This window comes from Bos indicus x Bos taurus, chromosome 11, assembly GCF_003369695.1.
Source record: "Bos indicus x Bos taurus breed Angus x Brahman F1 hybrid chromosome 11, Bos_hybrid_MaternalHap_v2.0, whole genome shotgun sequence".
Classification (NCBI taxonomy): domain Eukaryota; kingdom Metazoa; phylum Chordata; class Mammalia; order Artiodactyla; family Bovidae; genus Bos; species Bos indicus x Bos taurus.
In genome coordinates, this window is record NC_040086.1 from 103,904,095 (window position 1) to 103,917,447 (window position 13,353).

General features: G+C 57.5%; 2 protein-coding genes across 5 annotated transcripts in view; one reads left to right on the forward strand and one right to left on the reverse strand.

Annotated features, from left to right (window-relative positions):
* The first annotated feature begins 621 nt into the window (after window positions 1–621).
* On the forward strand, window positions 622–3,087 carry BRD3OS (BRD3 opposite strand). Of its 2 annotated transcripts, none has more exons than XM_027556846.1 (2): window positions 622–720; window positions 1,356–3,087. In XM_027556846.1, the coding sequence occupies exon 2, from the start codon at window positions 1,955–1,957 to the stop codon at window positions 2,207–2,209; it is 255 nt and encodes an 84-aa protein (XP_027412647.1). In that variant the 5' UTR covers window positions 622–720; window positions 1,356–1,954; the 3' UTR covers window positions 2,210–3,087. The 2 variants fall into 2 exon arrangements, with proteins under 2 accessions (XP_027412647.1, XP_027412648.1); XM_027556847.1 differs by lacking the exon at window positions 622–720 and adding an exon at window positions 879–1,019.
* The window catches only part of BRD3 (bromodomain containing 3), a 39,285-nt gene continuing 27,813 nt past the window's right edge, over window positions 1,882–13,353 (reverse strand). For 2 of the 3 annotated variants that reach the window (XM_027556842.1, XM_027556844.1), the window contains exons 10-12: window positions 10,811–11,103; window positions 9,447–9,575; window positions 5,534–7,689 (exon numbers count right to left, since the gene is read on the reverse strand). In XM_027556842.1, the coding sequence (XP_027412643.1) occupies window positions 7,574–7,689; window positions 9,447–9,575; window positions 10,811–11,103 (538 nt within the window). In that variant the 3' untranslated portion in view covers window positions 5,534–7,573. Of the gene's footprint in view, window positions 3,412–5,533; window positions 7,690–9,446; window positions 9,576–10,810; window positions 11,104–13,353 lie in introns of those variants that run through there. The other variant, XM_027556845.1, reaches the window with a different exon arrangement.

Sequence of the window (13,353 nt, forward strand, 5' to 3'; positions counted from 1 at the left end):
ACCATGAAACTCAGTAAGGAAAGTTCAGTAAGGAAAGGGGAAGATACGAAAGGAGCGTGTTACTGGAATACGATTTGGAGGCCGGGTGCGGAAGAATGGGGACCTGGCCCGGCTGGTTGACAGGGGTGAGTGGGAGCCCAGACTGAGAACAACATGTAATTATTACAAAATAACGGTATCGCTCACTAGGAGCAAGAATGCTAGGAGCGACAGCAACAGCAGTGGCAGAAGGACGCGAGTAAGTGTTCGTCGCCCAGCCGTGCCCGACCCCATGGACTGCAGCCCACCAGGCTCTTCTATGAGATCTCCCAGGCAAGAATACGGGAGTGAGTTGCCATTTCCTTCTCCAGAGGATCTTCCCAGGATTCCTGCACTGCAGGCATATTCTTTACCGACTGAGCTACAAGGGAAGCCCCAGAAGTACGCAAGCAGCCACACAAAGAGACAAGCAATATGGTGCAAAGACCAGCAGGAACCGTGGGAGGTCAGGCTCCCGCTGCAGCCTCTGCTCGAGCAGGAAGCCCCGCCCCCGGCCCCGCCCCGCGGAGCCATCGATGGCTCCGGCTCGGCGCGCCGCCTGCCTGGCCTCAGGGCTCGGCTCGGCATGCCTGCGGCGCTGCCATGGAGACGCGGCCCCGCCGCCCGCTGGCACCGCCCTGCGCGTCCCCGAGGCCCCGCCGCGCGGGTGGCCGGGGCAGGACGACCCGGGGCGCGGGCCAGGTGACCGGGCGGGCCGCGGGCCGGGTCACAGGGGGCTGCGGGGCGCCTCCGGGCGAGTGGGCGCCCGGGACGCTGGGGAGGCGGTGGGGACGCGCCGTGGGCGGGGCCGCGGGGGCTCAGCGGGTCGCGAGGACGCGGCTGGGCGACGGGGGCGCGGGCCGCACGGAAGGGAGAACTGCGCGGCTGGGAGAGCCGGGCTGGGGCTACTGAGGATGCGCCCTGTTCGGGTTTTCCCTGGCGTCATTTTTCCTTCGGGTTCAGGGCCCTCCCGGCTGCTCGGAGGAGAAAGGGGGCGCTGGGTGGGTACCAACGTGGGCAGGTTCCTTCTGCGCCCCGTCAAATTCTTAGAACTTATCTCTCAGCTCTCCCTGGACGTTAGCTCTCCAGCAAGGGGTTTCCCCAGCACCACCCCCGTAGTTCACAGAAGAACTAGGATGAGGCATCCTTCTGCCTCTTAAACCCAAGCTCACTGCGTCACCGGGGAGCAACCGAAATAGTGGGAGCATGGGGCTGGGTGGCTTGGCTTAAGGGCTCTGATCCCAAGAGTTAAGAAGGATCCCGTGCCCTAAGCCCTGCCAGGACCGCCGGCGTCCTTTCCTCTCCCTGCACCTGACGGCAGGTTGGTTTCTTTGTAGCTTCACCTTGCGGAGGAGCTGAAGGCTAGCCAGAAGGAAGCCCTGCACAAAAAGCTGGTTCCACACCCCTGGGAGGGACCGCACCGCCTCTGTGCTGCTGAAAGCTGACCCAGGCACAAATCAGGAGGGCAGTTCTCAGGGCAGCTGCTGTCAGTTTCGGCCTAGCGCACAATGCTTTCTCATGCAGGACAGCGGACGTGTGCCTTCAGAGGCAGTGGTCTGAGGCACGGCGTCAGACTCACAGTGGGCACCTGACAAGTCCTGCCTTCGGTGAGAGCCTCGTCCCTGTCATCGGCACAGCTGACACAGAGCACACAGCCGTCACGGGGACACGCTGCGGCCGGGGCCCCGCCGACCTGCCTGCCGACTCACGCGTGGCTCTTGGCTGTCTTCAGAATGCTTGGAGACGCCTCTCCAGTTTCCTCACCAAGAGCCCTCATAAAGGGTGTTGCCTGCAAATGGCCTGAGTTCCTCGTTACCATTAAGTTAAGAAAGGAATCCTCACGCCCAGCTGCTGCAAAGCTCATTCATTAGTGCATTTAGTGCAGAGCAGGTGGCTGCTGTGCAGGAGCCCAGGAGCAGGGAGGTTCTGGCCAGTGATGAGTGGCCGCGTCCCCCTGGCAGAGAAAGCTCTGTCTGAAAGCTACGCCCGGCTCCGGTACCGGGACACCTCCCTGCTCATCTGGCAACAGCAGCAGCAGAAGCTGGCATCCGCGCTGCCCGGGACGTACCTAAGCAGGAGCCGAAGCATGTGGTACTCACAGTACGGGAACGAGGCCATCCTCGTCCGGGACAGAAACAAGCTGGAGGTCTCGCGGGACACGGGGCAGTCCAAGTTTTGTTCTATAATGTAATTCTGGGGTGAAAATCTGAGCCCAGGCACCAGGCCGCCTTGCTGATCCCTAGCCCTCACTGGGAGATTCTGACAGGGAATGTGAAGGCTGAGCTGTGATAGAAGAGCCCCCAAACCCCAGAGGTGGCACCTCGCCCACTCACAGTCGGGGTGATGGGTGGACTTCTGGACCCCGTCCTGACCCTGCAGGCGCTGCAAGCACAGCCTAGGCCCAGCTATGCTGTCCTGGTCACGCTTCCAAGTAAGTCACGCGAGAGAGATACCCCAGGTACACACAACCTTTTCACATTCTTACAGGTTCTCTCTAGTAGTCCCTCCTGCCTGGTGAAGAATGGGTCAAATCTTAAAAAAAAAAAAAAAGTGAATTGGCGTCATGTAGGATCAGAAATCCATCAGCGGGACCACAGTGGTTTTACCCTGAACAGGTCGTTGGCAGCAGCATTTCAGCAGGAGCTCTGTGGCACTTGAGTTTGAGTCGTTACCAAAGCGATCGTCGCCCGCGATGCACTGTGACGGCGTCTGCACTAGCTCCCTGATGCTGGGGGCTGTGGTCAAGGCATCCTTTTACTTAGGGAGGGGAAGCCCCCAATTATGAAGTGACACATCAGCTGCTAAGTGACCTCAGGTTTAATCACAGAGCTGAAACAGGCAGGCTCTCAGCCGACAGCAGCTCGGCCTCTGCTCCAGGCTGCAGCCCCTGGCCACCTGCAGTGTTTGATGTGTGTTGGCCCCCCGTGTGGGCAGGTTTATGAGTCATTTTAAGGGATTTGCTGTAATTAAAGTCTGTGTAGCAAGGTGAATGCAGAGGTGTCTTGCCGAAGCTGAATTTTCTTTTTAAATAAATCTCCTTCAGGAGGCTCCTTCCTTCCTCACTCCAAATTTCGATCTGTTTGTTCATAATATCCTGCCTTGGCTTCCAGGGTTTTTGTTAAAACACTAACGCCGAACAACTGCTAAGAACCGCAGGGCAGGCAGCGCTCTGTGGAGCCCGTGGGCGGGCAGAGACGGTCCTGCCGGCATGCACACAGCGCACCCAGGGCTTCCGTGTGCGCGGCTCCTCGTGCAGGTATGCAAGCTCATCAGCAGACAGCATCCAGACGGGAAGGCTGGGTCAGACTGCATTCCCCGACGGTCACACGTCCAGCCAGAGGCCTGGTTCTCGCTGATAGAGCCTCGGCTTTCTTGCCGCCTCCGGCCGGGAGCCTGGAAGACAGAGTTCCTTTAAGTGGCTCCCGGAGATGAAGAGGAAGCCTGTCTCCTGTAGAGTCGGGCCTGAGCAGTAAAGGCTCGCCCGTCCAGGCGCCGGGACACTGGAATCGCCTAGGAGAGAGGCCTCTCTGCAGTCCTCCGACTTAAGTCCAGCTCAGGAAGGAAGCAAAGTTCTGACTTAGCTGGAATGCCTGTGCCTGTTCCTAGACTGACCGAGGAATGGGCCATGGCTGGTCAGCTGCAGTCACAGAGGTGGTGGCAAGGACAGGAGAGCAGGCACTGAGCTGCTTGGTGAGCAGCTGGCCTGGGCACCTGGCCTTCCCCGCTGGGGCTGGGACACTGAGGTAGATGTGCTCAGTCCCTGACCTTGGGGAACTCAGGCTGGGTGACATGTGCCAAGGGAACACAGGGGAGGGTGGCCTTGGGCCTGGACAGCACCCCACTGCAAGGCCTGGCTCCAACAGTCACGATTTGAAAACAGTGTCAGAACCCGCACTTGTCTCGACACCTCCTTGATCTGTTGCTGCCGGGTTCCAGGCCGCCTGGAAGAAACCTCAGCGTGTACACTGCCCGATGCAGTTTCTCGGAAACATCCTCGGGCCAGCGGACGAGCACTGGATGCCTGTGGTCTCAGGAAGCACCTTAGTGTAGATGGAGGGCCCAGTGGGAGCGCCAGATAACCAGGCCGGGGGGTGGGGTGGGGTGCCTGCAGGTCAGCCACGGGAGCAGCCGCTGTGCAGCCACTGGCCTGAAAAGGCATCACACAGGGCTCCCGAGATCCTGGGGCCTCCCCAACCCGGGCTGAGGACCACAGCCACTGGGCCGGCTGAGACCCCTTTGGGACGCTCCGGGCATTCCCACCAGGAACTACATGATGTTAAAACGAGGGCCCCCTCCCCCATCACACGCCAGCCAGGGGAGCGCTGGGAGCCCAGAAAGCAGAGACGGTGCCTCTTTTTTTTTTCTTCTTTTATTATGAAAACAAAACAAATGCCCCAGGAGAAGGGTCCATGATCACCAGAAACAGTACTTTCTACCACTTCTATTCTGTCGTGATGAGGCCAGCACTGCAGTAGACAAGCTAAAACTACTTACATCGGACTCATTTTCAGTAACTGACATTTACAGGAATATACTAGAAACGGCACTAAAAAGTTTAAGAAAAGTTACGGTAAACTTGCATGCACATCATACAGAAAAGTAACATTTTAAATATAAAAAAAGGAAAACTTCCTGGAAGTGTTATGCCAGGGAACAGCGCTACGCTGGATGTAACGAAGCCTTTATTGTGGGCGGTGTTCCCCCCCACCCCCCACCAAAACTGTAAAAGATGTGAATGTTGCAAAAGAACAAAAACAAAAAGCAAACAAAAAAGAAAACGCATCTTAACAGTCTGTAAGCAAGATGAGTGAGCAAGGGCTTCTGGAATTCAGTTCACGGCCAAAGCCACCCCCTCGGCCCCCAGGGGTCGGGGAGACTGTTTGAAAGCCACGATTTCGAGTCCTGCATGGGTGCGACCCACTGAACACGGTTCCTAACCCTCTACGGGCTGCCCTCTAGTTCTAGGAAAACTAGAACAATTTCACTTGCCCGACACAAGAGAAATGAAAACAGCAAACACCCATAGGCTGACGTCAGGGGGTGGAGGGAGTCCCCCCAAAACTCGGAAATCAGTTTTGAGTCTGGACAGAAAGCCTAAGGAAAAAAAAAAAAACCACTGACCTACATGGCTCAGCTCTCCGGCAGCATCAGAGCCAGCAGATCTTTCAGAGGAAAGGAGGGGAGGCGGCTGAGAACCCCTCTCACACCTGGAAACCAGCGGACAGGAACCGCTCCCACTGCGCCCAGCACTGGGGCCCCCTGTCCCCTGCTGAGCGGCTGGCAAGGGCGACCCTCCCCACTGGCAGCTGGAGGGCACCCCCGGCAGCTCCCAGCACCTCCAGCCCCCTGGCTCGGATCTGTCACCCAGACCTGTGCCTCTTGCCTGTCGCCCATGAGATCCTGCTTCAAGACCTTCCAGCGTGCACTAAGTCCTTAAAGTCAGTTTTTACTCCATTAAAGATCTGTTTAGAAAACACCTTTGAAAAACAGGGCAGCTTTAAAAAAAAATGGCAAGTTTAAAATCCATTTATATTTTTATTACAATGAAAAGTTGAATGAACTGGCTCAACACTCACCAAAGGTCAGAATCAGCGGCAGTCAGAAAAATGGCAACCCCCCAAGCACATTTCATCAGAGTTCTACCCCATCAGAGGGCTCGTCAGCCATCAAGGTTGGTGGCATCCAAGTGGATGTTAGGGATTTTTAGAACCACCACCTGTTAGGACGCCAGCAGCTGGTGCCCTGATCTATCCAGAAGGGCTGTCGGGAAGAACGTGACCTCAGATAAGCGGCTGGGCCGCCCCCAACCCCACCCCCAGCCCCTGCCTCGGTGAGGTCCCGTCATTTCTGTGCTAACTGAGAAGCCCCCATGCAGTCTTGAGGGAGGGAGCCCTCCTGGGGCCAGAGGCTCCTCCAGCCCGGGCCATGCCGTTGCCGGCTGGCAGCCAGGAGACGCGGTGGGGCAGCAGGGGCCACCCCCTCCCTGGAGGTGGGGGTGAGGGATGCCCCACTGGGGGCCATGAACCCCTGGCCAGAGCCACGCGGCTCAGAGCTAGGCAGGCGGTGTGGTGGGTACCCCGCGCTCAGGGGGCAGCCTCTGGAGAAAACAAAACCGAAACATAACCTTCTGTTAAACTCTGTATATTATTATTACTTTTTTTTTACAATAGAAAGGTAAAAATCAAGACTTAGATTTACTATACATTTCTTTTTCTCGCAGATTACAAAGTTTATATTATATAACTGGGGTTCCCTAAATCGAAGTCCTTTTTAAAACAGTCCTAAGAGAGATTGGAAGTGAATATAAAAGAGCTAAACAAAATTAAAAAAAAAAAAGAAATGAGAATGTGCTGCAGCCGGAAGTTGTCTATTACCTGTGAGTCTCCAGATTTCACACACACACACACGCACACACACGCACGCACACGAGAAAGAACGAGAACAGAAACCCCGCAGCCCCGAGACGAGCACGCAGACGAGGTTCAGCACCGCGCGGGGCAGGAGGCGGTAGCACCTGGGCGAGCGGCCCGCGCCCCGCGGGGTCTGGGCTCCCCTCACACCACGGAAAAGGCCTGCATCTCTGCTCCTCTCTTTCTTATTTTTTTTAAATGCATTTCTTTTGCGGTTTTGTTTTTCTTTCTTTTTTTTTTTAAAAAAAAAGACCAATGATGTTAATAAATAAAATATTCATATATACACGAGACTGGGGCGACGGTTCCGGAGTGCGTGGCAGCGGCTGGGCTGGGGACACGCGTGGGGCTGGCCTTTCGTAGAAAATTGCTGAACCTTACAAAAAGAGTCTCCTTTTTTTTTAAAATCTTTTCTCTGTTTTTTTTTCAAAGTTGAGGTAAAAGTTTCAGTGTTTGGGAACCCTCGCGCTGCCCACGCAGCCACCGTGTTCCTCCCGGGAGATCAGAAAGACGGCTCCTCTGCACGCCCCCTCGCCGGCTCCCCACCAGCAGAAGCTCCGGCTGGGGACCGCAGGGACCCCTCCCGGCGGGGGCCCAGCCCTGGCCCTCACTCACGGCAGGGGTGGGCTTGGCTGTCCGCAGCCCCTGCAGAAAGAGCTGCCCTCGACGTAAGGGTCAGGGCCCAGGGCCCCCGGAGACGGAGACAAACCCCTGTCGGCAAAGCCAACAGCCTTCGCGTGCGGCACCACGTCCGAGACACTTCCTCGGGAGACGTTCTCGCTGGGGCTACAGACCAGGTCGGGCGTAAGGAAAGGGGCTCTGCAAGCACCTTCAGACCACACCTCACACGTTTCCTACGGTTACCAGGTTAGCGTCTGAAGCCGGCATCTCCAAGGGGCTTGAGTTCAGTTACAGAGGAAAGACCTTATGCCGATTCACAGCTTCTCAAAGTCTAATGGACACACACAGAAAGATCCTGGTTGACCTATTAAAGCCAGAACTGGAAGATACCATAACACTGAAGTGAAAGGAGAGCCTGCACGCCATGGAACGAAAGGAGTATATTAACCGCCGGGGGGAAGGCCGCGGCGTCCCCGCGGCGGCGGCGGCCACCGGCTGCGTCCCAAGCCGCGCGCGTCCAGGGCTCACTCGGAGTCGCTGCTGTCGGAGCTGGATCCGCTCGTGCTGCTGCTGCCGGACTCGGAGGAGCTGCTGCTGCTGAGCCGCGAGGGCCCCCCGGACGCGGTGGAGCCCGACTTCTCTGGGGGAGACGCACAGGTGAGCGGCGTGCACCCCCGCACCGGCCCGCCGCCCCACCGTCCCCGCGGCCTTTCCTGCAGCCCCTGTGCTGGCTCCACATCCCCCCCAACCCAGATCCTGACCTGGTCACTTGAAAAATGTTAACAGATCTACTGATGCGAGTCAACGCACTGGTGAGGCTGCGCGGAGTCTGTCTGGTGCCTGTACATGTCCCTGGCACAGGGCTCCCAGGTCCCCCAAGACCTCCTGAGTGGGGCCCTTTAGATCACACCTGAGTTTATGCTAACGAGTGACTGGGGTGGGACCCCCTGAGAGCCTCGGCCCTGGCTGGTCACCAGGAAGACCACGTGACTGGAGGGCGGGAACTCTTCAGCTCGCCCCGCCGCCCCACCCTGCCAGCCCCCCAGCTGGCCACCACCTCTGAGGGGAGGGAACTGCCATTCACTTCTTCCCAGGCCAAGTGCATTCGGCTTTGCTGGTCTCTGAGCTGGTTCTGCTCCCGCTTCTGACACCAGCTGTGTGAGTTCCTTTCACACCAGTTCTCCAGGCTCCAACACGAGCTGGGCGTCTGTTCCCTCCAAGGAGAGAGAGCTGGAGGAGACTGAGCTCCAGAGAAACCCCCTACGCAGAGGGCTTCCAGGTGCTGGGAGGGGCGCCCGGCCCCTGACCTGAGCCCCAGCCCTGTGCCTCCCGCCCACCTGGCTGTCCCCAAGCCGCAGCCTTTATGACAAACCACCGTGTGATTCAGACTCAGGACTCCCGAGTTCTGTGAGCCACTCCAGCGAGTGTGCACACCTGAGCAGAGGGTCGTGGGGGTTCCTGATTCACAGCCCGGCAGTCAGAGGCACGGGAGAGGCAGGGGACTTGCACCTGGCGTCTGAGCCCTCACCCTGCAGGCTCTGCACCATCCCCGAGGAGACAGTGCACTGACTGAACGGCTGGATGCCCAGCTTGTGTTGGAGCCTGGAGAACTGGTGTGAGAGGAACTCACACAGCTGGTGTCAGAAGTGAGCACAGAACCAGCTCGGAGGCCAGCAAAGCCAAAACCACTTGGGCCTGGGAAGAAGTGAGCGCCGCCAACCGAGAGGCACTGACGGGCTGTGGGGGCGGGCTGGCCCCGGGCAGGCGGCTCTGAGCCGTAACCACGTGCCCACCTGCCCTGCCCTCTCCGGGGCTGATCCAAGGGAACTCAGCCATCGGTGGCAGGGGGAGGGCCCCAAGGCCCACCCTGGCACCGGGAAAGCAGGGCCAGGCAAGGCTGTGGCAGCCGGCTGCTACATGGCCAAGACTGAGCCTAGAATCTGACCACCACCTGGGTAGGAAAAAAGGCACGTGCCCTTTCTTACAGGCTCCAGAGAAAGGAGGCAAGGAGTCGAAGCACCTGCTCACCGAAACTGAGACCCCAAAGTCCACAGAGCACGCAGTCGGGGCTGGCAGTCAGCCCCTCTCCCCGCCTGTGGTGCTGGCTAACTTGCTGGGCACTAGTGTCCTTCTCCCGGGGCGACCAGGAAGCTCACTGCTGGGGCCAGAACCCTCCGAAGCTGCAGGGTGGGCCCCAGTCCCTCCCACGTCACAGAGTCCGGCCCCCCACGGACCACGGCTGGGCCAAAACGCCGCTCCCAGGAGCTCTGCAGAGTGGCGCCTTCCCACGTGCCTGCTGCCTGCTCAGCCTCGGAGCCCCAGCCGCAGGTAAGGAGACCAGGGTTCCGGGGGCCGCAGCCCTCTCCCCCGCCCCGAGCAGCACAGGGGCGGCCCTACCTCTCTTGGCTGGCTTCTTGCTGTTGCTCAGCTGCCCGCTGACATCCTGCAGCCGCCTCTCCAGCTCCTTCTTCTTCTCCTGAGCCAGCTCCTCCTTCGACTTGGCCGCCTGCTTCTTCCCGCTCGTGGCTGTGGGAGAGCAGGGCACTGTGGCTGCGGGCAGGGCAGGCGGATGCCCAGCCCCCCAAGGCGGTGCCCCTGCCCACCCGGATGGAGCCCCTGCCACAGGCAAAGCCCCGGAACTGTCACAGAACTCCTGAGGTGGGACTGACCACCCCCTGCTGCAGGCGGGGGTGACTTGAAGCCCGGACCCTCCTCCAGCTCCTGGTTTTCCTTCACTGTGGCCGAGGCCGAGGCTCTCCCAAGGCTCCACGTGGGAGCCCTGCCCACCGCCTGGCACACCTGCGCCAGCACCACTGAGTCCACAGGCCACTGACCGAGGGCCAAATGTGCCAGGGCCGCAGAGGGCAACAAGATGCTCCATCCAGAAGGCTGCCCCCTACAGAGGGGCATACCTCTCCTTTCCCTCGTGAGGACCCTGTAACCAGGCCAGGAGGGTGGGATCACTTGACTGTGGCTACATTGGACCCAGCACCTTCTAGAGAACAAGCTCCCAGGCAGGAGGGCTCCTCACCACCTGGGGGAAGGGAGAAGCACCCCGACAGGGGCATGGCTGCCCCTGCCAGCGGCCCGAGGGGGCCACACACAGGAACAGTGCACCCTGAGTGTCCTCAGGGCTGCCAAGGGGCTGCCTGGGGCTTGCCCTTCCTCTCACTGACCCAGGCAGCGGCTCATTCCAATCCAGTGAATCCTGAGCCAGTGCAGTTGTCTACCCTGGGAGTCCTCTGGACCCTCAACCCCAGGCAAAGGGAACCGGTCTGCTCAGGCAGGGAACCATTGACAGGTGACCTGCAGTCAGGCCCTAAATGGAGGGCCTTAGCCAGCATCTGCATGAACGTGGCTGGAGCCAACCCCCAGGGCCCTGCCTGCACCAGTGAAGGCCAGGGCATATAAGCGCCGCCCACCTACCCAGGGGCTGGGGGCTAATTCAGGGGTCTCGCCTGCTTTAGTGAAGGCCGGGGCATACAAGAGCCGCCCAGCTGCCCAGGAACAGGGGGAAGAAGGGCTCTGGCTGGGGAGTGGCTGGCAGCCCGTCTCAGCTAAGCCCCCCATCCCGAGGTGGGCAGACAGACGCTGTACCCTTGCATCCTGGGGGCGTGAGACGGAAGACAGGGGAGGAATCTGGAGCCCGCGACCCACTGCCTGCCCCCCCACCACTCTTGGGGCTGCCTGGCTTTCTGCTCCAGGGAGCGGCAGACAGACGGCAGCGGGCGGCAGGAACACTCTCTGCCGCGGCAACTTACAGAACGGCTTCCTTTGCTTTTTCTGTAAACAAGACTTGACGTATCTCTCCAGCTCCCGCAGCGTGGTGGGCTTCAGGGTCTCGAAGTCGATCTCGATCTCGTCGGGGTTGGAGTCCCGCAGCGAGGGCTCCCGCGACTGGATGATGTGCACCACGCGGCCCAGCTTCTCCCCAGGGAGCCGGTTGATGTCCAGGCTCAGCTGCCGCTTCTCATCATAGCTCATGGGCAGCCCCTCCTCCTCTTCCTCCGAGTCGTAGGAGGCCGATGCCTGCTTGCCGCCCTTCTTCGGCTGTCTGAGGCAGAAGGCAAGGGGCGTCACAGTGCGGCGTCCCAGCCCCCACACTCCACCGAGCTCCACCCCCGAGACCCTGACCCTCACCCACTGGCCCTTGTCCTCTTCAGGACCAGGCTGTCTTTCCAAGGAGCAGCCCCAATGGCACCCAGGCACAGGAGCCGGGCCACTGCCCAGGACGCACCTGCATCTCCAGGGACACGGAGACCCTGCTTCAGAGCTCAGAGGCCCCACCAGCTCAGGGAGGCCTTGGCCAGGAGACAGCCACAGCAGGCAGCCCGCCTCGACACCCCACAGGCATCTCAAGCGCAACAGGTCAAACTCCGTATTCAAATACCCCAAGAAGGCAGGGGTGGAACAGAGGGGTAAACAGAAGGGACTCACAGAAAACAATGTAACGGTGAGCAGAAGCCCTGGACGGCCAATTAGGCAGAGACGTCACTATGCCGACAAAGGCCCGGCTAGTCAAAGCTATGGTTTTTCCAGTAGTCGTGTATGGATGTGAGAGTTGGACCATAAAGAAAGCTGAGTGCCAAAGAATTGATGATTTCAAGCTGTGGTGCTGGAAGAGACTCTTGAGAGTTCCCTGGACTCCAAGGAGATCAAACCAGTCAGTCATAAAGGAAATTAACCCTGAATATTCACTGGAGGGACTGATGCTGAAGCTGCAATACTTTGGCCACCTAATGCAAAGAGCTGACTTATGAGAAAAGACCCTGATGCTGGGAAAGATTGAGGGCAGGAGGAGAAGGGGACAACAGAAGATGAGATGGTTGGATGGCATCATTGATTCAATGGACATGAATTTGAGTAAGCTCCGGGAGTTGGTGATGGACAGGGAGGGCTGGCATGCTGCAGTCCATGGGGTCGCAAAGAGTTGGACACAACTGAGCAAGTGAACAACAGATGGAAATCGAATTATATCAACAATTACATTAAATACAAATGATCTAAACACACCAATTAAAAGGAAGAGATGGTCAGACTGGGTAAGAACCAAGACCCAACTTTTAGGCTGTCTACACAAATCCTTCTTTAAAATAAAAGAAGTAGGTTAAAAGTAAAAAGATAGGGGGGAAGTATCCCATGTATATACTATCAATCAAAAGAAAACTCCAGTAGCTATAACAACTTCAGACAAAGTACACTTAGGAAAAGGAATACTATTGGGAAAAAGATACTGCGTAACGATAAAATGTCAGCTGGCCAAGACGGCAGCACAGTTCAACATGCCTGTTCATCTGAAACCAAGCTTCAAAATATATAAACAAAAGCTGACAGAAATAAAGGGAGATAGGAAAATACGCAATTCTACTTAGAGAATTCAACGATCTTCTCTCGGTAAGCAACAGAACCAATCAGCAAGAATACAGACGATCCCAACACCACGTCAACTAACTTAACTTAAATTTTTTTTTACATATACACGTACCTATACTCTTCACATTCTGTTCCCGTTTAGGTCATTACAGAATACCGAGCAGAGTTTCCTGTGTTACGCTGTAACACAGTCAGTCAGTCTGTTAGCTGTTCACTTTCTCCCCAGTTTGCTCTGCATCACTCATCTCCTTCTGGGCACGCTGGGTCTCTGCTGCTGCGTGGGGCTGGGTGGGCTTCTGTGATGGCCTCTCTTGTTGTGGAGCTTGGGCTGGAGGGTGTGTGGGCTTCGTAGTCACGGCACAGGGGCTTAGCTGCGCCACGGCACGTGGGAGGTTCCCGATCAGGGGCTGAACCCGTGTCCCCTGCACTGGCAGGCGAGTTCTTTGCCACTGAATCACCAAGGAAGCCCAGTTATCTAAACGGTGTGTGCACGTCAGTCCCAAGCCCCCAGCCTAGCCCTCTCTTCCACCTGTCCCCTCCCCACCAACCGTAAACTCATTCTCCAAGTCCATGAGTCTGTTCCTGTTTCCTAAGTCAGTCATTTGTGTCCCCCCTTTTAAGATTTTTAAATCTTCTAACCGACACTCACACAGCACTCCACCCAACAGAGGAGAGCACACATTCTTTTCAAGTGTACACGGAACGCTGACCGAGACAGACCACATTCTGGGCCATAAAATAGATCTTAACAAAAGTTTCAAAATGCTGAAAGCATGCAAAGCATGTTCTCTGACCCTGGAAACCAGTAACTGAAAAATATCTTGAAAAGTCTCCAGATATCTGTAGGTCAAACATACTTTTAAATACCCATGGTCAAAAAGGGAACCTGGAGAGCATTAAAAAATGTTTTGAACTTGAATGAAATCACAAC

Bases quoted from the DNA above. Each gene is read 5' to 3' on its own strand.
- BRD3OS (XM_027556846.1), top strand. From the start codon at position 1,955: ATGAGTGGCCGCGTCCCCCTGGCAGAGAAAGCTCTGTCTGAAAGCTAC.